The sequence below is a fragment of the Lissotriton vulgaris genome, chromosome 6 (assembly GCF_964263255.1).
Source record: "Lissotriton vulgaris chromosome 6, aLisVul1.2, whole genome shotgun sequence".
Lineage (NCBI taxonomy): Eukaryota > Metazoa > Chordata > Amphibia > Caudata > Salamandridae > Lissotriton > Lissotriton vulgaris.
Genome location: NC_141694.1, coordinates 1,630,640,853 through 1,630,664,478, shown reverse-complemented (window position 1 = coordinate 1,630,664,478; position 23,626 = coordinate 1,630,640,853). Strand labels below are relative to the sequence as shown.

The 23,626-nt window shown below is 47.5% G+C and overlaps 1 protein-coding gene across 1 annotated transcript in view; it reads left to right on the top strand.

Moving 5' to 3' along the window:
* The window catches only part of PLEKHH2 (pleckstrin homology, MyTH4 and FERM domain containing H2), a 572,539-nt gene that overhangs the window by 329,207 nt on the left and 219,706 nt on the right, over positions 1-23,626 (top strand). Inside the window, exon 13 of the mRNA XM_086927801.1 lies at positions 11,338-11,448. Coding sequence (XP_086783927.1) covers positions 11,338-11,448 — 111 coding nt within the window. The remainder of the gene's footprint in view (positions 1-11,337; positions 11,449-23,626) is intronic.

Sequence of the window (23,626 nt, the reverse complement as noted above, 5' to 3'; positions counted from 1 at the left end):
TGGTCTCGGAATCGGAAAGGCTGCTGCCGCCGCGCCTCGCGAAGGATCCGTTCCTTCAGGGGGAAGTCCGGCAGGAAGGCCAAAATGTCCGGGGGGGCGCCGTGGCCCTGCGGGGGCGGCCCACTCTGTGCGCCCTGCCGATGCGAACCTGAAAATCTTCTGACTCCCCTAAAATTGAACGGAAGAGGGCCTCCAGGTATGCGGTCATGTCCTCTCCCTCCTCGCCGGACGGGACGCCCCGGACCCTGATGTTGTTCCGCCTGGACCGATTTTCGAGGTCCTCGGCGTGGGCCTGCAGCTCGATCTGTTGCTCCCGCAGCCGCAGGACCTCTTGCTGCAGGTGAGTGATCTCCTTGTCCCTGGAGTGACCAGCTTCCTCCACGGTGTTGACTCGTTCTCCCAGGGAGTCCACCTCTCGCCGAATCTCGCAGACCTCCCCGGCCACCTCCTGCTTCAAAGTCTGAAAATCCTCCCGCAAGGAGCTAAACAGCGACTCGAGGAACGACCGCGTCACCGGGGGTTCACCGCCCTCAGCGCCCCTGGAAGGGGCCGGGGAGGTCGTGGCGGTTCGGCTCCCTCCGCTGCGTAGGGCCCCGCGTCCCAACATGTCCGGCAGAGTCCGATCACCCCTCCTTTGGCCCCTAGCGTTCGACATCCTGGCGGTACGGGAGTCAACGATGGCCGAAGAGGTGACCAGTGCCAAGGCAGCTATACTCCGGCCAGAAAGCACCTTCACACAGAGGCCCCGAGCAAGGCCGGGCAGCCGGTCCGGGGTTCACAAAATGGCCGCCCGTTACAGTCAATGGGCCAACCCCCGTCGCGAGTCCAGTAGCGAAAAACACCACCGGAGGGCAGGCTCGCGAGGCGTAGGCAGTCGGGGCCGGCACTCCTAGTTGAATAGTAGCTCCGGGGGCGCAACACCACTCCTCCACAACCAGGGCTTGGCGGGAACGGCCGTACAAGGCGAGGACTCTCCAAGCCCCGGTCTTGCGTAGCAGCCGGAGGCCGGCTCCGCCTCCGTCGATCTCCTCCGCTCGGCTCCGCTCTCTCCGATTTCCTCCGTTCGGCTCCGCTCCGCCGGCGAAGCCTCCGCCGGCACCTACTCGGCCACTGCGGCTCAGACACTCCAACAGGACACCACAGGCAGCAGAGCACACCGTCGGGACCCCAAGCCTGGAAGCCTCGCGGCCTCCGGATCGCACACCAGCCGCCCAGCGGGCTCCGCCCCGGGCTATCTCGGGCAGAATCGCACCTCCGGCGGGGCAATCAAGGCTCAACGGCCACTCCACACCACCACCGGGGTCACCAGGCGCAGTCACCGCTTGATCCGGGGGGGGAATCAGCGGTTACGAGCGGTGCAGGGTTTCAGGGGCACGGGAGCTCTCGGCAAGTGCGACCTCTCAGCCCACCATCTTGGCCACGCCCCCCCAATCAATAGTTTAAAAGAATGAGCGTTGCTCCGGGCTTTCCGCCTCAGGAGTTAGGTAGCGGCTTGTCAATCCCATAGAAGCCAATATAGCTTTAGCCATGTGGTTATGGTTTTATGCATTTAACGTGATACTTCCCCAGCTATAGCACTGTGGTTAGTGTTTTTATGCATTTAACACAATACTTTTCAAACCTGCATAACTTGAAAGAGAAATTACTGTGAAAGATTTAATGGGCGTGCAGGTGCTTCTGTGCCCTACGTGTTGTGCCTGAATACAATCATTACAGCATGGCTCATACAAAATTACTGTATAAAGTGTACTAGGAGCGCAGGTGCACTATGCCCTATGTGTTCATTGCAATTACTATGATTTACCATAACAAACCTGCATTATTTAGTAAGTTCTCATTGGATACATGTCGTTTTGGTCTTTTATGATTCATAATATAGAGAACTATTTTTATAATCCTGTGTGGATTCCCTTTTGTGGTGTATATTATATTATGTTACTCTGTGTGCGTTTTTCACAAACGCTTTACACATTGCCTCTGATGCTAAGCCAGCCTGCTCTGCTCCAAGCTACCAGAGGGTGAGCACAGGTTATCTTTGGTGTGTATCTGACTCGCCCTGACTAGAGTGGTGGGTTATACCTGGCCTAGGTGCATACGCTAGCCAACCAGAAACCCCATTTCTATTATTTTGATTGATCATTACAGAATCCCTCAACACATCACAGTGAGTAAGAAAAAATATGTATACCTTAACAAGAGAACCTAATGGAAGAACCTCAGGGTATAAAAAGAGGTCAAATAGTCAGAAATAACAGGTTTAAGTACACATAAAATATCCTCAAGCATTGATGGTCACTACCACTCTCTAACTGAATATAGTCCACAAGAACAGTTTTAATCTTATGAACAAGGAGCCTGGTATATCAAATGATTTTAGTAAATTCTGTGCCTATAGAGAAATGTGTTGATACATAAAGGCCAAGATTTCTTTTGAGACAGGTAAGCGGAGAAGCAATGCCCATAAATTTCACCCATGTACTTTACTCCCGTACCAAAATGGCAAAAAAATGGAGACCCATAATAAATAAACTCAGAAGAGAATCGAAGATCACTCAGAGAGGTAAGTAACTTTTTAGGTATTGCAATTGATGATGGCAGGTTCATATTTTTATTCAGCATGTTTTGGCCAATGTTTCCTATCGGTTAGAAGTATGTTTATAAAACTAAAAAGTTGATCAGAAAAGAACGGGATTGGACAATCCGCCATCGAAAAGAAAAAGAGATTCATTTAGATAAAAAACTCAATTAATTGGTTTCAGAGTCCGAGGGAGAGCTTTGGACTTGCAGATTGTGAGAAATGGGCCCTGAGGCGCTCCAACAAAAACTGACACAGGTGACAATATTTAGTGTGGCATTGATGATGTGTAGCAAAGCCATTTCTGGACTGCAGCCAGACCTGTCACCAAAATGGGTCTTGTCTAGAAGATTATTTTCAGCTGTAAAGCTCAAGAGTGACAGAGGACACATTTTTAATTTTCTTGTCATGGTAGGAGGTTGTTGTGATGCAACACAAATTGCTGAGATCCCTAGAGGCAGAGGAGAGTTTAATGTAGTACCTTGTGCAACTTTAAGACTGCATATGAATTCCTCTACGTTTAGAGATGCAAAGTGATTTGAGCAAGGTGCTGTCAGTGTTGTCAGTAAGATATTTAAGTATGTAGGTCACAAGAGAATCTGCTAAGTTGCTAATGGGCTTCAGGTCTGCAATAAATATACCCATGCCCTGAGTATAGTGAATTCCGCCCTTACAACCAATACTGTTCATCACCAGGAAAATAATGGGTGATGAGTTGTTTATAGATGCCGATATTGTTTATGCTGCTAAGGATCATGTCAAGTTTTTGCCATTCTTTTCAAAATGTACCTATGCAGTTGCTGCTTTGTGGGTTTGGATTAAAAGCTTACTTAACAATTTCATAATGGTTATTGGCTTCAGTAATTTGATCTTTGAATTAAGCTGCTTTGGAGAAAAGGTGATATGTTTTAATAGTATTACCTTTTTTGCAAAAGATGTTTTAAGTAGTTGTCTTTTGGCAATTATTACCAGGTTTTTCTTGCTTGAGAAAGTATTTTCTCTTCTGTTGTAACAACAATAGGACATCTTTAAACTCAAAGGTGATTATATGCTATTTCCTTTTTTTAACATATTTTTTATAAATATTTTAACCATCAGATGAATGACCATAGATACAGCTTGTGTGTCCTTTAATGGACAATAAAACAATAAAACAATCGGATGCCATGGAATCAACTTTCTTTTTTTTTTTTTAAACCTTTATTGATAAACATGAAGATACAGTAGAAATCATACGGCCACATCGGGTCGGTTGGCAACATTTCCAATATTCATATCAGGATGAATGAATACACAGCCCTTCAGCCGACAACCCTAGGGCCCGGCGGCAATTAAACAATCATGCCATGTCATACAGTATATCACAGGAGGAATAAGGTCTTTGTTTTGTGTTTTCTGAAAACCAACCAACCAAAAAATAAGGAAATTAACTGCTGAGGCTAAACGGAAGGTAGATACATAAGTGATCCTTCTGGGGAGGGAGTACCACATCCACAACTGTTACATAGTCTAGAAGAAGAGCAGACGGGAGGGGGAAAAGGGGAAAGAGAGCTGGCCAGCAAGACATAGACAAAAATCAAAACTAGAAGGAACATCACGCTAAGGGGAGTGCAACACCTCCGGTGTAGGCTCAAAAGGGGGAGTACAAATTTCACCACGATATTGGTTCCATTGATTCCACACCCTCCCCCATTTCTTGGGCCTGCCCCGAGCAATGTAGACTGTTTTTTTACGGAACATGCACCAGTCCATGTTTCTAGACCAAGCCGACAGACTGGACGCCCTCGACGATCCCCACAATTGCGCGATGTCACGCTTAGCGATCATATTACCCAAGGTGGCCCATTGCGTCTGTGCCACATTATAATCATTGGGCTCCCACACATTCAATAGACACCTTCGGGCCTCAGGCAAAAGCGAAACACCTGTCACCTCAGTCATAACACCATGCACACGATTCCAAAAGGACACAACCGCCGGACATTCCCACAAAATATGAAGGAATGTACCCACCATTCCAGACCCGCGCTTACACAGATCATCCGAGACATACCCCATACGCAACAAGCGAGGACCCGTCATATACACTCGGTGTAGGATTTTTAACTGCACCAATCTCAGACGGGCCGGGATTGCTACCTCCTTTGGGGAGGATATCGCCGCCTGCCAGTCCTCATCATCAAGTTCCAGTCCATCGCCGGTCCAGGCCGTACGGAGCTGTAAAAGAAGGTCCGCTCTGTCGTTTATCAGCTTTTTATATATAAGAGAGATCGTACTGTCCAGGACGTGGCCGTCATGTACTCTATCCTCCAGGGGTGAGGATTCTTGGACGAGCGTACCAGCCGGAAAACAGAGGAAAGGGCATGTCAGACCTGTAGGTACCGAAAGTATTCTCGATGACTGAGTTTGAATTCAAGTTGCAGTTCTTCAAAAGACTTTATCTTGTCTTTCCGCCAAAGGTCCCCCACCTTGCTAATCCCAATAAGGTCCCATTTAGCGAAACCCTTGGTAGTCCACAAATTGCCCAACCTCTCATCTGCGTAGCGCGGAGTCGCTCGAGTGAGAGTGTCAGACCAGCCCATGACAGCATTAGCGTTGTATCAGACCCGCACCGCAACTCTGGTAGACCCAGTCAACGCTACATCAGACCGCTTGGAATAAAGCACCCTGTTATAGTCTCCGCCCGGCAACAGCCATTTGTCCATAGCAAAAGCCGGATTAGAAGCCGGACCATACATTGCATGATTAACCGAGCTCAGTTGTGAGGCCCAGTAATATCGTCGTATATCCGGCAACGCTATGCCGCCATCATGCCAAGGCAGCGTAAGCTTAGCCAAGGCAATCCGGGGCGTCCAGCCCACAGAAGTTTCCTTTGTAGGCACTCGATCTCTTGAAAGTAGCTGGAAGGCACTAGATCCAGTGTATTCTGAAGTGCATACAAAAATCTGGGAAGGGACATCATTTTGAATAAGGCTGCTCTGCCCACCAGGGACAGCAGCAGTCTGCTCCAGGCTTTCACGTCTGCTTTTAAGCGAATAAGTGGGGGGAGTAGCTTGCGCTGATACCTGACAGCCAAATCACGCGAAATATAGATTCCTAAATATTTGAACCCGGTGGATGTAATTTGTATTGGACAGTTGTGCGGTACAAGTTGAGTATCGCCCGTTAGCGAATAAACACAAGACTTACCCCAATTAATGACCAGTCCAGAGTTTTTCCTAAAGGAATTAAGGACGTCGAACAATACCCCCAGAGATTTCCGAGGGGAGGTGAGGTAAAGGAGAATGTCGACCGCATAAAGTGATATGCGATCTTCAAAACCGGGAGTCCATCTGATACCCTTGAGGGACGGTTCCCATCGCAACCAAGCGGCCAAGGGCTCTAGAGCCAAGGCAAAAAGCAGCGGAGACAGAGGGCATCCCTGCCGCGTACCCTCCCCAGAACAAAGGGGGCTGACACGCGACCGTTAATGACTACCTGGGCCAGGGGCTCTTCATAGAGTAATCGGACCCATCCGATGAACACCGGTCCGAAGCCAAACTTCGCCAGTGCCGCCCATAGATATGGCCATTCCACCGTGTCAAATGCCATAGTGGCATCCAAAGAAACCAAAATTGCTGGTTCACGTAGCGTCTCCGCCCTCGCCAGCACGCCATGAAGACGACGTAAATTCAACGCGGTATTACGGGCTGGAATAAAGCCGGACTGGTCTGGGTGCACCAAATTTCCAATCACTTTAATCAGACGGTTAGCTAACATTTTCGCCAAAACTTTAGGTTCTACATTCAGAAGTGAGATAGGTCTATAATAGGTACAGAGTTCACAGGGTTTACCCTCTTTAGGGATCACCACGATAGACGCTAAACGCTGGTCACTGGGGAGCGAACCCCTCTCCCTGGACTCCAAGAACATCGTGCGAAGGTACAGCGCCATTTTGTTCGGACACAACTTGTACAGCTCGATGGGTATGCCGTTTGGGCCTGTGGCTTTTCCAGAGCGGATGGAGCGGATAGCGAGCGTTACTTCATCAGTGGAGAAATCCGCCTCCATTAGCTCTCTGTCAGAGTCGGACAGGCAAGACAAAGCGATATCCCTAAGCAAAAGATGGGAGTCTTCCTCCGGCCGGTCGGAGACCGGCGCATACACAGTTCGGAAGTGGCAAGCGAACTCCTCCACAATCTCCAACGGATCCGTCACACGTACACCATCCGCTCGCTCAACCACCGGTACCACTCGATTCAATCTCTTCCTCTTGTCCAACCAAGCTATCAACTTCCCCGCCTTGTCGCCCACATCATACAAACGGCCCTGTTGTTCTCGACTCATAGCTTTCGCGGCGTTCGTGACCAAGGCTTTATAATCAGACTGCTTCAGTTGCAAAACATGCACTTTTTCACGCGTAACCCCACACTCAAGATCCCTCTCCAAAGCCACTATATCAGACTCCAGCTGCTCAACCTCTCCATTGTGGTGCTTCTTAGAGCTAGCGACTAGCGACAGTGTCTGATCCCGTATCACAGTTTTAAAGGCCTCCCATAGGGACACAGACGAAGACACCGATCCCACATTGTCAACGAAGTAGTGATCTATAGCTTTAATCACCCCAGCCCTGGTCTCTGGAACACGGAGATGCCAGGGATTAATTGGGGCGACCCAGCCCCCTGCGTCTAAATGGAGATCTATATGAATCCATAGCGGGGAGTGATCCGAAATGCCTCTAGGCAAATGTCGGGCCTCTCGCACCATCGTGGCCTGGGCTGTGGGCACAAGAATATTGTCAAGTCTGGCTAAGCTCCCATGGGCCCCGGAGTGGAAAGTATATTGAGCCTGCCCTGGGTGAAGCGTCCGCCAACAATCCACCATACCAAACGTTTCCAAGAAACCACTCAAGCAGGACTGCGATGGTGTAAGAGCCCTGGGAGGATGTCGATCCTCTAGGCCGTCAACCACCGAGTTGAAGTCCCCTCCAACCACCAGAATCCCCTCAGGAAGCCTCAATACCAGTTTCCCCAGGTCGACAAATGTGGTGGCCTGAAAACCCGGGGGGCCATATATCGAGAGGATGGCAACCGTTCTCCCCTCCCACCTACCAACAATCGCCGCATACCGTCCCCTGTCATCCAATATCGTTTCATCGATCTCTAAGGGAAGGGAACTACGGACCATAACACCAGCCCCTCTAGTGCCCGAAGTGAATCTCGAATGTGCCACCAACCGGTAGCCCCTCCGGTTCATTGCATGAAACGTGTTCCCCACCACCAAGTGCATTTCTTGCAGTAATACAATGTCGGGAGAATGGCGCTTCACATATTGGAGTACAATTCCCCGTTTTATTTTGGCCCCCAAGCCGTTGACATTCCAACTCAACACTCTCAACCCCCTACCCCCATCCCGAAAATGAGTAGTCGGGTCCCCCAAACCCCACGAAGGAAACACAGAATAAACCATACAACAATACGTAGCCTCAAGAACATTGCAAACAATAAAAAGAACCCCCCCCCCAAATACCTAAACAACAACCCCCCACCCTGCACCCCTGCGATAAAACCAAAAAATCACCCCATTCTGCAGTGTGCCTGTCGCCCTACCCCAGAAAACTAAACTACAAGTAGAAAAGGAAACACCCACGGAGGAGAAAAAGTCCCAAACTCCCCGCCGCCCGAGGGCTTGTCTTAAAAATGTCATTGACCCAAAAAAGGATAACAATCCACCGTAGCACGATACGATGGAAGCACACGCCGGTGCCCCTACTCCTCCTGGTCCCGTTGGCTGCCTTCAGCACCTCTGGATTGCTCCGCATTGTCCCGTGGCATAGATAATGTGTCCCCTCAGTCACTCACCACCTCAGGCATATCAAAGAAGAGCACCCGCTCGTTATGTTCGATGCGCAATCGGGCAGGGGAAAAGCATAGCATACTTCATGCCCAGGTCCCTTAGTCTCCGCTTCACCCCAGAAAATCCCAGTCTCTGCTCTGCACCGAAGGGGTAAAATCGGGGTAAAAGTTAATGGACGCGTTCTCGAACTTGGTGGGCCTGGTAGTCCACGAAGCCTGCAAAATGGCGTCTCTGTCCCTATAGTTAAAGATCCGTGCGATGATGGGTTGCGGGGCAACCCCCTGTTTGTGTCTGCCGCCCGGGACTCTGTGGGCACGCTCCACCGCAAAAAGGTTACTCAGGCCCTTAGGGGCGAGGTGGTTGAGGATCAGATCTTCAACGAGTAAGTCCGTCGATTGATCGGCTGTGGACTCCGGAACTCCGACTATGTGGACATTATTGCGCCTAGCGCGACTTTCAAAATCCTCAAGCCGGCGGGCAAACTGGTCACTCGAGGTCCGAAGTGTCCGGATCTCAGTTTGGAGATCGGAGACATCAGTGGTGAGACTGGCTGTCTTGAGATCCAACGACTTGACTCTCTCGTTGGTCTTGGCCAAGTCCGCCCTAATCAGGCCTACATCCACCACCACCGTGTCGATCTTGGCCGCCAGGGTTTTGTATTGTTGGCCCATCGATGATTGTATACTGGCAATGGCGCCCATCACGTCTCGAAGAGTTGGCTCCTCCGACTCAGGGGGGCCACCACCAAGGTCCTCCGGGGTTTTGCCAGTCCCGCTGGGCGAGCCCTATTGCGCGCAAATCTGTCCATAATGGTGGTCTGGGTTATGCCACCGCGAGTCACGTTCTTGAGGGACCGCTTGTCACTATCAGACTTGCCCGCCATGGTGTGTTGCGCGCCCCTCAGGAGCTTTTGGGACCTGGTGTAAATGGCTCCCCACAAGGAAAAACCACAAGAGATTGAAATGCAGGGCGTCGGTGAAGATCAGTCAAGCAAGTGCGCTCCCAGACCTGCTTGATCACTGGGCAGCCACCTCCAATCTTCTTAGCCAGAGAAAACGAAAACTAAAGTAGACCCCAGGGAGCAGTCCCCTTCCACAAGCCGTTGTTGTTCAACTACTTTCGGGGTACTCCGGATGCCCAAGTCCCGGGATGAGCCACGGTGTAGGCCTCCAGGCTTCAGGAAGGAGTAACTCGGGTGTCCGGCATCCGATACAAAGTCTGAAAAAGGCCTTCCAGATCAGGAGAATCTTAGCTACTAGAACCCGTCATCAGAAACAGGATTTGCGCCAGGATAGACGGTGGAGGCGGCGAGGGTCTCGGGAGCTCACAGCTCACGCGACCATCTTGGATGCGCGCTAAGCTCCTCCTCCAAGGAATCAACTTTCGATTGTCCTTTGTGGGGTTCTAGGGCCTGATGTACAGCATAGGAAAATTACCAGCCAGGTTGGTTCAAGAAAGTGTTCGTTCATTAAAATGCAATATCTCCTAGTAGAGCAGACACCATTAATAAGCATTATCTCACCATGAATTCAGCCTAGAGATTCAGCTGCCAAGGCTGAAACAAAAATACTGTCATACACTCCCTTACCATCCCACACCAACAGAAGCTGAGCTCTGCAAAATACTGTCTGTTCATCCTATTTGTTAAATATTAAAGTGCGTGTGTGTGCTGTTGCTGAGTTTCATGTGATCTAAACAAGATTAAGTAAGTTGGGTTTCATGATTCTGGTGTACACACTCACATATCCTCCCCTTAGAGGAGCTCTAGTTTGCCAAGTGAGTCAGCCAATATTCTACTGAAATTCTGCTGCACCTCCATACACGTACACTCACCCCACAGGGGTTGGTCAGTTAGGTATTCTAGGGCCTGATGTCTAAAGTTATTTTTCCATTGCAAAGCCTGCCATTCACAAAATGACAGGATCCACTACAACAAAATACACCTTTCTACCATTTACAAGGGCCCTTTTATGAGTTAGAAAAGTCCTACCGACTTGTAAAGTGGGTTTTAGGTCACAGGGAGTCATACATTTTGATCTGTCTAACTAATAATCATTGTGTATGGTCATATTGCAACGCTCTGCAAATGTACAATTTGTGATTTGACCTATTTAGTACATAGGTCGCATATCAAATAGCATTACCATTTGTAAATCAGTCCCTGTGCAAATCACACATACCTGGTTTTTGAATGGAAATAGTGCATGAGGAGCCTCATACTTAAATATTACATTTAAAAGTAAAAGTGCTCAAACATTCTGCGAATGCAGCCTGATTTTGTGAACCAACCTATGTACTAATATTCATTAGGCAAGTCTCAGGTTGCTACCCCCTTTGATTGTCTTTTAACGCAGAGATGGAGACCTGCAAAAGACAACAGACCTGCACCAAATTGCGAGTTGCAAATTGCCAGTCGCAATTTCCAATGTACAACAGTGTCTGAGACTCTGCAATTCTCAATGGGGTCGCAAATTGCATGCCTCATGAATATTAATGAGGCACTCGCAATTTGCGACCCCATTGAAAATGGCAGGTCCTCCCAGGTATGGTCGCCTGCTGGGCTCAGCAGACCTCCATGTCTGGGAATGCTTTTAAATAAAGCTGTTATATTTTTTTAATGCAGCCCGTTTTACCTTATGTTTGTAGTTTTTTTTAAAGTCGATACACCAACAACAAAATGCCAAATTATTCTCCTGTAAAACGGCCAGGAATGTGGGAAGTGCATGCATAAATCACTACACAAACACACATTTCTATAATAATTCCCCATACCTTAGTGGAAAAACTTGAAATAGTGTGTCAGTGCCCCACTGCAATTTATAATCTCCACTGTATCTGAAGTCCCTGTGTTCGAGGTTTTGACCACGCTTTATAAAGAATTAATACAAGAAAGAAATTAAAACACACAAATTGTGTTTCATCCTTAGGAACCGTGGGAAAAGTCTGGCTATCTATTGAAACTTGGTGGCAAAGTGAAGACATGGAAGCGGCGGTGGTTTGTTCTAAAAGGTGGTGAATTATTGTACTACAAGTCCCCAGTAAGTACAAAGTAATCAGTACATTACATTTAAAATGTATTTATTAACATTTTTATATTATGATTTATATTGTCAATCTTCAAGCAGCATAATACAGCACCTTAATGTATGAAACTCTACAAAGAAAACTCGATTGTATTGTTGATGAATTTCTTTGGGCAAACGCAGTTCCTTTTGCTAGCTGATCAGTTATACATGGTGTCTAAATAGTACTTGTAGGCAAAAGAAAAGGCTTAAACAGAAGAATAACCTGGGAAGCTGGAATGGTGCACAAAATGCCAAGGAGGCTGCCAGCTGCAGAGTCTAGCAAAATAGAGCTGGCCAGGCAAGGCCATGAACAAAGTTGTTATGTCTGTGGTATTGCCACATGGCAGATGAAAGATGAACTTTGGAGGAAGAGGAATAGGATAGGTCCTGGGTTAAAGTTTAGTGCAGAACGATGCTTTGACCAGAAGCCTCATAGGTCTTCTCATAGTATCTGGGTTGCATCTCCTTGTGTTTGTTTACACCATAGGAATACGGTGAAAGTAGGAACCCATTCTTTAGTGTGTAGGTTACACCCATTTCTATTGTTCATGAAGCCAGTTAAAAAAGGCAAAACACTGTCAAACACAAAATGCTGATACACACACAGAAACACTTAAACATGGAGGTGATGGTTGCAGTGGTCTTGGCGTTGACGGTGATAGGAGTAGATGTAGTATTACTGGTGATGACAATAGGGGTAATGATGATAGAGATGATGTTGTTAATGGTGCTTATAGTGACAGTATTGGTGGTAATAGTACTCACAGTTCTAGTGCTGTTAGTATAGGTAATGGTGGTAGCAAAGGTGATGGTGTTTGCAATAGCAGTGATGGTGGTAGAAGTAGGGGCGATAATGTTGATGGTAGGAGTAATGGTAGTGTAAGTAGCATTGGTGACGTGATTGTATTCACGGTTGTGGTCATGGCGGTGCTAATGGTGATGGTGATGTTAATGGTGATGGTGTAATGTCAGTGGCAGTAGATGTGGTGATAGTGATAATGGTGTTGGTAATGCTAATTTGTGGTAATAGTGGTGATAATGATGGTGAAAGTAATGTGGTGGTCATGATGGTAATGGTGGAAATAGTGGTTGTGGTAAAGGTCATATTGGTATGGTTATGGATATGGCAGTGGGGGTGATTATGATGATGGTGTATGTTTTAATTGTGGTGGGATAATGGTGGTGCAGGTAATTGCGGTAATAGTAATGGTTGTAGTGGTGGCAATGATGGTAGTAATGTAAGTAATGGTGATGGTGTTGGTGGTAATGGTGCTGGGATAATGGTAGTGCTGGTAATGGCGGTAATAGTAATGGTTGTGGTGGTGGTAATGGTGGTAGTAATGTTACTGCTGGTAATGGTGATGTGTTGGTGGTAATAGCAGTGGTGGTAATTGTGGTGATAATGGCGATAAATTTTGCAATTGTGGTTGTGGTGGAATGCGGTGGTGGTAATAGTGATGGTGTTGGAACTAACTGTGGTGTAATGATCATCGGTGGTGTTGATGATAGTGATGGTAGTAGCGTTGGTATCATTGGAGCTAGTGATAATTTAGCATGGTAATGGCGGTAATAGTAGTAATGGTAATGACAGTGGTAGTAATGGTGGTGGTAATGTGGCGTCAGTGATGGCAGTGATAACGGTGGCAGGAATGGTGGTGGTAATGGTAACTGTAGTAACATTGGTGGTGATGGTGGTGGTGGTGGTAATGGTAATGGTGATTGAATGATGGTTGAAGAGGTAATGCTTGTGCCGCTGTTGGTGGTGTTGATGAAATATTCAGGACAGCAGGTGAAGTATTGTTGCAAGTACAGACTGAAGGGGCTAGGCTCCTCACAGAAGCAATGCTGGCGGCAAACCACTACTGAAAGTAAGAACAGCAATGTTGAATCAGAGGAAGCAGGAACTGTCTGAGCTCCGGCAAGAAGGATGATGGGGCAGAGAAGGTACTGTGAGCTGCGGTGAGGAGCGAGGGGCAGAGCAGGAGCTGGGACTGCCTGAGCTGTGCTGAAGTTGAAAAGGTGCCAAGATCATTGTGACATGCTTTGAGACGGAGGAAGGAGCAGGGAAGGAGCCAGGACTGCCTGTCGCACTTTCTGAGAATACATAACTCTACTTCCCTCATATTGTCCTGCCTCCCGTGTGTAACGTCCGATCAGCGGTAAAAGAGACAGACTGCAACACTGTGAGCGAAGCAACGATGCACCAGTTTAACACAATGCTCACATTGCTAACATGTAACATTATCTGCAGATTGCCCTGTAGATGAGGGGAACTCATCTGGAGCCAGTAGGACCCCTGTGCAAGCAATCTTTCGGGAGGGAAGGGGGGCGGGGGGGGGAGTAGATCAATGGGGGGGTGGGGTTACACATTCTGATCAAAAAGCTGCTGAAAGGAAGAAAATCTGCATAGCGTTGACGACAAAGCCCTGTTCACTCTCTTGAAACTTTTTTATTTCATTGGATTTGTCAGACAGTTGCACTGTCAAGCAAGACCTAAAAACACCACTAGTCAGCCCTCTACAGTATCTATTAAATTTCACCAGTGCCTGCTGACATTACAGCACTCGCTAAGACACTGCTGGCACATATTTCTCAGTAAGTGCAATAAAAGCAGGTGTGATCTATCTGCTAAGAAACAAAGGCAAACATACTCGAACTGTGACTAGTAGTACCCCATTTGACGATGCATCTGTGCTGAAATCATATGATTGTACTTGGGTTCACATTTTCAGAGATGCTGATGAAGAAGTAGCTATTTATTTCCTGGGTTTGCAGACTTTCCTTTTACTGATACATTCTAACAAGCATTGGCATAGCCAATTGGTCTCGCCTTTGGGACCAGGACTGGACTGGCATTTGCGGGCACCGGGCATTTCCCCAGTGGGCTGGAGGGGTGGGGGCCGGTTTAGTGGCCACAGGGGGCCGCTTTTCTTACAGAGTGCCGTTTTTTTAGCAGCGCTGCAAAATCGGCCCTCTGTAAGAAAAGCGGTAGCAGTGCTTTGCCGGTAACAACCCCCTCCCCTCCCGTTACCTGGGCCGGTGGAGAAGCAACCTGCCAGGGCTGTTGCTGGTCTCAGTCCGGCCCTGTTTAGGACCTTATAAATGTTTAGCCATGCAATGGTTGATGTTGTTGTGCCAAGGATACTGTGCTGGATAACTAAACACTTATAAGGTTCCAAAGGCGAGACCTATTGGCTATCCCAATGCTTGGTTTTTGGGCAGATAGTTAGCTCGGAATGTGTAATTGAGCATACACTGATCTTAGAAAAAACCGAAAACAGAATAATGTGAATGTGTGCCATAGGAGCAGCACTGTACTGTGTAGAGTGAAACTTGGTTGACTGGATGTAGTAAGGATTTGGAATTTGGAGGTAGAACTTGAAAGTACTTTTGAGAGGAAAAAAGGGATACAATTGAAGATATAGTGATCTCAAGGTGTTATGTAGGAAATTGAGGTAATAGTTGACCAAGTTGAAGCTCCACCACATGTACAGGTGATGATGCTTGTTTAGGAATGAGCTCAGGCAATGTATGAATGATAGCATGATGGAAGGATGTTGGGGAGATGGAAAGGTGTGTCGTGACAGCGCAGTATGGAAAAGCAGTCTGAAGGTTCCAAAAGCAGTCCGCATTGGATTATTGATGTAAACAGAATATCTAGGGCAATGCCGGTTCTTTCTTTTCTTTCCATTTGTTAATTTTCTTTTCTTTTTTGTGACAGGGATCTGTAATATATTTCATGTATTCCATTTCTTTCTCTTGGAATAGAATGAAGCTCAGTATCCAATCCCAAGATTCCCTGACTTGATATCCGAGGGTGTAGCAATGTTCTGTGTCACTCATAGTCGTTGAATTGTTACTCATAATTCACAAACATTATTTAAATGACACACATAGCAATCTGAAACCCTGGCAGCTATGATAAAGGCACTGTGTCTGGATGGTCTCGTCGACCTATGAGCCTGCTGGTAGACATAGAAGGGTCCCTGTGTTCAGGGGCCTTACAGGAGAGCGACCAGGAGGGCAGGGCCTGTGAGTGTTAACAACCCACTCAAGGCCTCAAAGACAAGAAGCCTGCCTAATGCTGCAAGGAAAGACCACTGTGTCCCATGATGAACCCATACAAAATAAGCTTGGGACTGTAGGACATGCTGGTTCTGGGTGTTCAGGTTTATTGTGCCCCGGTGCTTTCCGATAAAGATTTCTGAGGCCTGCACCACATTGTACTCGGGGCTTCACAGGAGAGAAGCCCAGGGCATGCTGGTAACGGAAACGTTCTCTATTTTGAGGGCCTCACTGGAGGTTGGCTTGAAATGAATTTGAAGCCTGCTCTGGTCTAATCAGTACTAAAAGCAGCTTCAATCTTATTAAGAAGAGAATTTCCAATACTTCTTTAAAAGCTAGGCTGTGTTCTGAATACATGCCTTGTAGATGCTGCTGTTGGACTTACTAACTGGCATCACTGCACTGTTCAGGCATAGTTTCTGAGGAAGAGAAGTGCTGGCAAGGTTGAAACTGACAATGTGCATAAAAATCAACTTTCCATGTCATGACATTGAATTTTCTTCATGTCATATTGGTCAGAAGCCATATGGAATCTTTCTCTGATCCAGGTTCCAGAGCATGAAATCCGATGTCATCATCAGGCCAAAGGTGTTAGATGTAATTTTCAGTCATATCTTCATTATAATAATGAATGATTTTAAAATGTGAAAAATCATCTATCTTTCTGCTCACAATGTTAGCAACCATGAAATTATACGGCATCTGGTGAAGGATTTTGTGGTAGTATTACTTCATTATTTTAGACTTTTTATAGCAAATATAGCAATAAGAAAAGGAAAGGTGACAGTTAACCTTTGCAAAAGGCCGTCCACTGTGCAACAGTACATACGGCTGCATTTTTAATAACTTGTGATCTGTGCGAACTAGAATTTTCTTTTGTTAAAATCTGATGATTATGAAGATGATAGATTATGTGGCACATGCTGCAAATGAATATTTATGCAGAAAACGCTGCAGCCCAATACTCGCATATCTCCTGGTGCCCTGGACGCAAGTCCCAGGAAGCAAAATAAAAAGTGTATTTGCTGAGCTAAGTTTTTTTTCTATATTGGATACCTTAACAAGCAAGTTATAGGTGACAGCTACATTTGGCTCTTTCGAGAGCACACTCTGAGCAAAGGCCAACCTTGTTTGCTTTGTCACCCGTGTGATGTGTTGACACCGGGTCACAAAGCTGCACCAACACAGCCCAAAGTTAAAGAGCAGAACCAGGCCCAATGAATGAGGATCTGCGGCGCCAGCTGCGACACACCGCCGCCCGTCTCTGTACAAAGCTTTACGTTTCTTTGTGTGAAAGAAAATAGAGGAACCTCCGGATGAATACACTCCTTTCGAGGATGTTGAAATCCCACTAAATTACCAAGAGCACCTGCTCTGGTTTAAAGGCGCCCAAAAACATACTGATCACATAACCAGGCTCGGTCCACTAGGTAGACCAGGAGCAACGTGGCTGGTTCTAGCCAGCTACACAACTCATCCAGACATCAAAAAAGTGTCAGACATGGAATTTGTAGTCCAGCTAAAAGTACTAATTAAAATTCATAGACAATTAGTCCAATATGTAATGCAGACTGCAACAGTCCAACCAGCTATTAACATTCCACAGCTGATCCCTCCTCAGGGAAACACAAATAAAATTACACCACAGAACATACAATCATGTCTTGGTAAAACACCCACAAAACGGGAACAAATTCCATTCTGGCTAGCACAAAAGATAACTCAAATAGAGGCAGTATTCCCGAATACTACCCCTAGTGAGAAACACAGAATTCTGACTATCTGCCTTCCAATGGGGGCCGCACCACATGTGGAGGATTGTGACACTTGGGGAACAGTCTTTGCTTCCATTTATACAAAAACACATGGTGTTCCGTCTCTGGCGGTAATACGAGATGTCCTAAGACAGATTCAAAATGAATACGGTCCAGAACCTGCTTTAACTCTGGGTATGAAATTACTGAAAGACTTCAAGCAGGTCTCGGCTATATTATTAGCCAACATAAAAGGAGAAGCAGCATCTGTGGCGATCCACCAAAAATTGAAAGAAACAGATATAGCAGATCAACCAATTGAACTTGCCAGAATCATAGAAAAATCCTATGAAGAACTAGGTAGATATAGTTTGGGTGGAAAACCGGTAAAACCCCAACTAACTGAAAATCCTGAAAAGATATTTATTAAAAATAATCTAAACACTCCAAAAAAGAGCTGGGATGGAAATAAATAATCCACTCCCAAAGAAAAAAGATTCCAGTCCAGAGGAAGGTCTCCTCGGCGGAGGGAAAGAACTCCAAACCGAGAACACAAGTCTCCCCAAAGGGAGCCCTCTGAAAAAAGATACAACCTTAGAAATAGGGATAATTTGAAAAAGCCTGATAGATATCAAGATATTGATACACGTCCCGCTCGATCTTTTCAGACTTCCTCGCAGAAATCGGAAAGAAGAGGACGGTCAGAACACAGGGAAGAGCACGTCGAGTCCAAAGACAAGAAACTGCTCAAAGTAAAAAATTACAATTTCCCAGAAAGAAGGTAGCAAGTATTAAAATAATCAAACATGCCGAGGATACTGAGGACACCGCTGAAAAACGGAGAGTGGGCACAGACGATGGTAGACAGCGCAGCAGAAGTGACAATAGCTCAAAAGATCCTGATGAATCATCTGGAGACAGTGGACACGAATGAATACATTCAGGTGGAAACTGCAGATACCAGAGTTAGCGAACCTCATAAAATATACGAAATAACATTGCGTATAGAGGGAGATAAGACTAGGAAGGTAAGGGGTCTGTTTTGGGATAACCTCTCAAAAGGCTATGACATCCTATTAGCTGAGAAAGACTGGCCACCAGAGTTTGTCAGGGAGTGCCCTCATGGCATAGAAATGATTATGCCTGCCTTCTCGAATCATATTCCAATACATAGAAAATACATATATGCGAGAAAATGGTCAGTAGCCCAAGCACCTGCATTATATAAGAATCATGTAGGATGGGATGAGGACTCTTCTCCTCATAAAATCCAGTGAAAATGTTAACCAACTGCACAAAGACAGTACCCAATTAAGCAAGAAGCTAAAAAACAGGTCAGGGAGATCTTAGACCAACTTGAATACCAAGGGGTGATTGAAACATGCACCTCTCAAATGAACAATCCTTTGTTTCCTGTCTCCAAACCAGACGATTCATATCGTCTAGTCTTGGACTACAGACACCTTAACTCATGTTGCAAGACATTTGCGGTACAAAATTCGCACAGTGCAGCACTAATGAATAACATCATTCGCAAAAAGTACAAAACAACATTAGACATTTCTAATGGATTCTTTTGTCAAAATATTCCACCGGAAAGCAGGTATTTAACCGCTTTCTCAATAATGGGGTCACAGAAAATTTCTGTCGACTCCCACAGGGATTCAAGAATAGCCCAGGATTATTCTCAGCAAGAGTAACAGAGTTGCTACAAATATATGATGACATCTATTTCACAGATGATGACCTGGATACTCACTTGAAAAGAGTGAACACCATAATACTTGGGTTCGCAGCAGAGGGTTACAAATTCAACTTTAAAAAGTCACGAATTGCCCATCTAACTGTCCTGTTTTTAGGATATGAATTATCAAGTGAAGGCAAAAGCCTAGCAGACAACTTCTTAGAAAAGTGCGCTGTACTCCAAGCTCCAAAAACGCTGAAGAACTTACAATCGATACTAGGCTTCCTGAATTTCGGAAGAACTTACATTCTAAATTATGCAGAGAGGGTTAAACCTCTCTACGAATTAATAAAACCTGATTTTAAACCAATCAATTGGACTCAGAAACACACAGAAATTTTGAGATCATTGCAAACAGACATGTTAGCTAAAACAAAATTAGAAACTCGTGACATTACACGCAACCTTGTAATCCGAGTCATCCGAGGAAGATGCGGATTCACGTACCTGACCTCTAATGAGGGAGAAACGGTACCAATAGCTTACAAATCACATTTGTACACAAAAGCTGAAATAAAGTTCAGTTCAACTGAAAAAATTCTAACTGCGGTTCAGACTGTTGTAGCAAAAGAAAGGGCCCTAGCACAAGGTAAACGAATAATAATCGTTACAAGTCAAGTCAAGTCAATAAATTTGTATAGCGCGCTACATACCCAGAGGGTCTCAAGGCGCTTGAAGAAGGGAGGGAAATTATTTATCAAATATCCACGTTTTAAGTTGTTTTCTGAATGCTAGGTGGTTCTGAGTGAGCCGAAGGTGAGTGGGAAGTGAGTTCCAGGTTTTAGCTGCCAGGTAGGAGAAGGATCTACCTCCCATGGTGGTTTTGTTGATGCGAGGTACAGTGGCAAGGGCTTGGTTGGAGGATCGTAGCTGGCGAGAGGGGGTGTAGAAGGACAGTCGTGTGTTGAGGCACTCGGGTCCGATTTCGTAGAGTGCTTTGTGTGCGTGGGTTAGGAGCCGGAAAGTAATCCTCTTATTGACGGGGAGCCAGTGGAGGCTTTTCAGGTGACCAGAGATGTGTTCTTTACGCTGGATGTCTAGTATGAGCCTGGCTGAAGCGTTCTGGATGCGTTGGAGTTTTTTCTGGAGTTTTACGGTGGTACCGGCGTAGAGGGTGTTTTCGTAGTCCAGTCGGCTCGTGACCAGAGCGTGGGTGACCGTTTTTCTAGTTTCGGTGGGGATCCAACGAAATGTTTTTTTGAGCCTGCGAAGAATGTTGAAGTAAGATGAAGAGACGGCGTTGACTTGTCTGTTCATCGAGATTGAGGAATCCAGGATGACGCCCAGGTTCCGTGCGTGGTCTGTCGGGATGGGTGCTTTTCCAAGGGCCTCTGGCCACCAAGAGTCATCCCAGGCGGAGGGGGAGGTGCCTAGGATGAGGACTTCTGTTTTGTCTGAGTTCAGTTTCAAACGGCTGTGCTTCATCCAGTCGGCTACTTCTTTCATTCCTTCATGCAGGTTGGTTTTGGCAGTGTTAGGGTCTCTGGTGAGAGATAGGATCAGTTGAGTGTCATCGGCGTAGGAGATGATGTTGAGGTTGTGTTGGCGTGCGATGGTCGCGAGGGGGCTCATGTATACGTTGAAGAGGGTGGGGCTGAGTGAGGATCCTTGTGGTACGCCGCAGATGACTTCGGTGGCCTCTGACTTGAAAGGTGGGAGGCGGACTCTCTGGGTTCTTCCGGCAAGGAACGAGGTGATCCAGGCCAGTGCTTTACCTTGGATTCCGATGTTTCTGAGGCGTTGTAGCAGGGTGCCATGACAGACTGTGTCGAAGGCTGCGGAGAGGTCGAGGAGGATGAGGGCGACTGTGTCTCCATTGTCCAGTAGAGTTCGAATGTCGTCTGTTGCTGCGATGAGGGCGGTTTCAGTGCTGTGCTTGGCTCGGAAGCCGGATTGTGAGGAGTCGAGGGATTTGTTGGTTTCGAGGAATGCGGCAAGCTGGTTGTTGACCGCTTTTTCGATGACTTTGGCCGGGAATGGAAGGAGTGAGATAGGGCGGTAGTTTTTGAGTTCGGTGGGGTAAGCTGTGGGTTTCTTCAGGAGGGCGCCGAGTTCGGCATGTTTCCAGCTTTCCGGGAAGGTTGCGGAGTTGAGGGAGCAGTTGATGACATTTCGAAGGTGTGGTGCTATGATGGAGTCTGCTTTGTTGCAGATGTGGTGAGGGCATGGGTCTGTGGGGGATCCTGAGTGGATAGAGTTCATCAGACGGATGGTGTCCTCAGTGGAGATTGGCTTCCAGTCATTGAGGATGTTCAAGGGGGGTGGGGGTCCTGTAGAGCGTTGGGTGGGTTGGTCTTCGGGTCGGTTGTCGAAGCTGTTGTGGATGTCTGCAATCTTGTTGTGGAAGAATGAGGCTAGGGAGTCACAGAGGGCTTGAGAGGGGGTGATGTCGTTGGAGTTGGCTGAGGGGTTGGTAAATTCCTTGACAATGTTGAATAATTCCTTGCTGTTGTGGTCGTTGTTATCTAGTCGGTCCTTGAAAGCGGTTTTCTTGGCATTCCGGATCAGTTGGTGGTGTATGCGGGTGGCGTTTTTGAAGGCGTTCTTGGTGTTGGTGGATGGGTCTTTTTTCCAGGCCTTCTCGAGGGAGCGACAGAGTTTCTTGGATTTCTTAAGATCATCGATGAACCAGGAGGCCTTCTTGCTGCCTAGTTTGATTTGTCGTTTTTTCAGTGGTGCTAGGATGTCGGCGCTGTTGGATAACCATTGGGTGAGGTTGGTGGCTGCTTGGTCGGGGTTTGAAGAGTGGGCTGGGGGGTTTAGAAGAAGCGATGAGGAGATCTGGTCGATTGTGATTTTGTTCCAGTTTCTTTGCAGAGTAGGTTGGGGGTGGTTGTTGGATGTGGGCTTGTTGTAGGTAAAGTGAACGCAGCTGTGGTCAGTCCAAAGGAGAGCTGTGGTGTGGCTGAAGGAGACATGTTTGCTGGAGGTGAAGATAGGGTCGAGTGTGTGACCTGCGATGTGGGTGGGGGTAGTGACAAGTTGTTTAAGTCCGAGGTTGGCGAGGTTGTCCAAAAGGGTGGTGGTGTTGCAGTCGTTGTTCTTTTCAAGGTGAAAGTTGAGGTCTCCCAAAAGGATGTAATCCTCGGAGGGGAGCGCGTGTGGAGTGATGAAGTCCGTGATGTCTTCACTAAATTGTGCGCGGGGTCCTGGTGGCCTGTAAAGGAGAGTGCCTCTGAGTGTGGTCTTGGGGTCGATGTGGATCTGGAAGTGAAGGTGTTCAGTGTTGGCGAGATTGACGTCTGAGTTGGTTGAGATGCGGATGGATTTCTTATGGACGATAGCGATGCCACCTCCTGTGTGGCCGGTACGGTCCTTGCGAATGACCTTATAGTCTTCCGGGATGGCAATGGTGATGTCTGGGGCTGATGTGGCGTTCATCCATGTTTCTGTTAGGAAGGCGACGTCCGGAGAGATGGTGTCTAGTAGATTCCAGAGGTCGATGGCGTGCCTGTGGACTGAGCGGGTGTTGAGCAGGATGCATTGTAGGTGGTTGGGGTCGGATATCTGTTGTGTGTTCGTAGATGAGGGGTTGTTCTTGGTGCCGCTGAACTTGCAGGAGTTGCAGGAGAAGGGTCCGTGGGTGTGTCCAGGAGCGGCTTGGACGCAGTTGGGGGAACGGCCGGGGTTAAGGGCTAGGAGGGTGGTGGCATCGTAAGTAATGCGGGAGGGGTGGGCATTACGAGGACCAGGGGGTCTGGCGCTGGGCGCGGTCCAGGCGCGGACGGGCGTAGACGGGCTTACCTTTGGCGCACCTTCGGCGTGGCCGTAGCGCGTGGACGCTGCGCGTGGGGGCATTGGCCATAAATGGATGGTGGAGGGGGCGGAGCGTGGGAGGGTCAGCAGCTGGGAGGTGGTAGCGGGGAGGAGGGGCGTGCCTGGGAACAACAACAACAGCAAACAAAATGGAGGTCAAAGGGGAGGCGAGGCAGGGGCAGCAAATCGCCTGAGTCACCGAAAGTGGAATAAATATAATTGAAGTTGCTGGCAGAAGTAAGCATACACAGACAATTGCAAAGCAGGGCGGGCGGCGGCGCTACAATTACATGCGCTATGAGCCGGTCAATTACAGTGCGGAGACAGCGTTAAAGTGAGCAGCTTTTAAAATCACACTACGCTAAATAACTTAAGCGCAGGCGATACCGTGTTGTCCAGTTGGGGGTGCGATGGTCACCAGGCAGGCAGCAGCAGTAATGGCAGAGGAGCGAGGAGGGAGCAACCGGTCAGGAACGAGTCCGGGCGGTCACAAGGGCTGAGAGGAGGTGGCGAGCTCTATGCTCGTGGGTGGGAGGGTCAGCAGCTGGGAGGCGGTAGCAGGGAGGAGGGGCGTGCCTGGGAACAACAACAACAGCAAACAAAATGGAGGTCAAAGGGGAGGCGAGGCAGGGGCAGCAAATCGCCTGAGTCACCGTAAGTGGAATAAATATAATTGAAGTTGCTGGCAGAAGTAAGCATACACAGACAATTGCAAAGCAGGGCGGGCGGCGCTACAATTACATGCGCTATGAGCCGGTCAATAACAGTGCGGAGACAGCGTTAAAGTGAGCAGCTTTTAAAATCACACTACGCTAAATAACTTAAGCGCAGG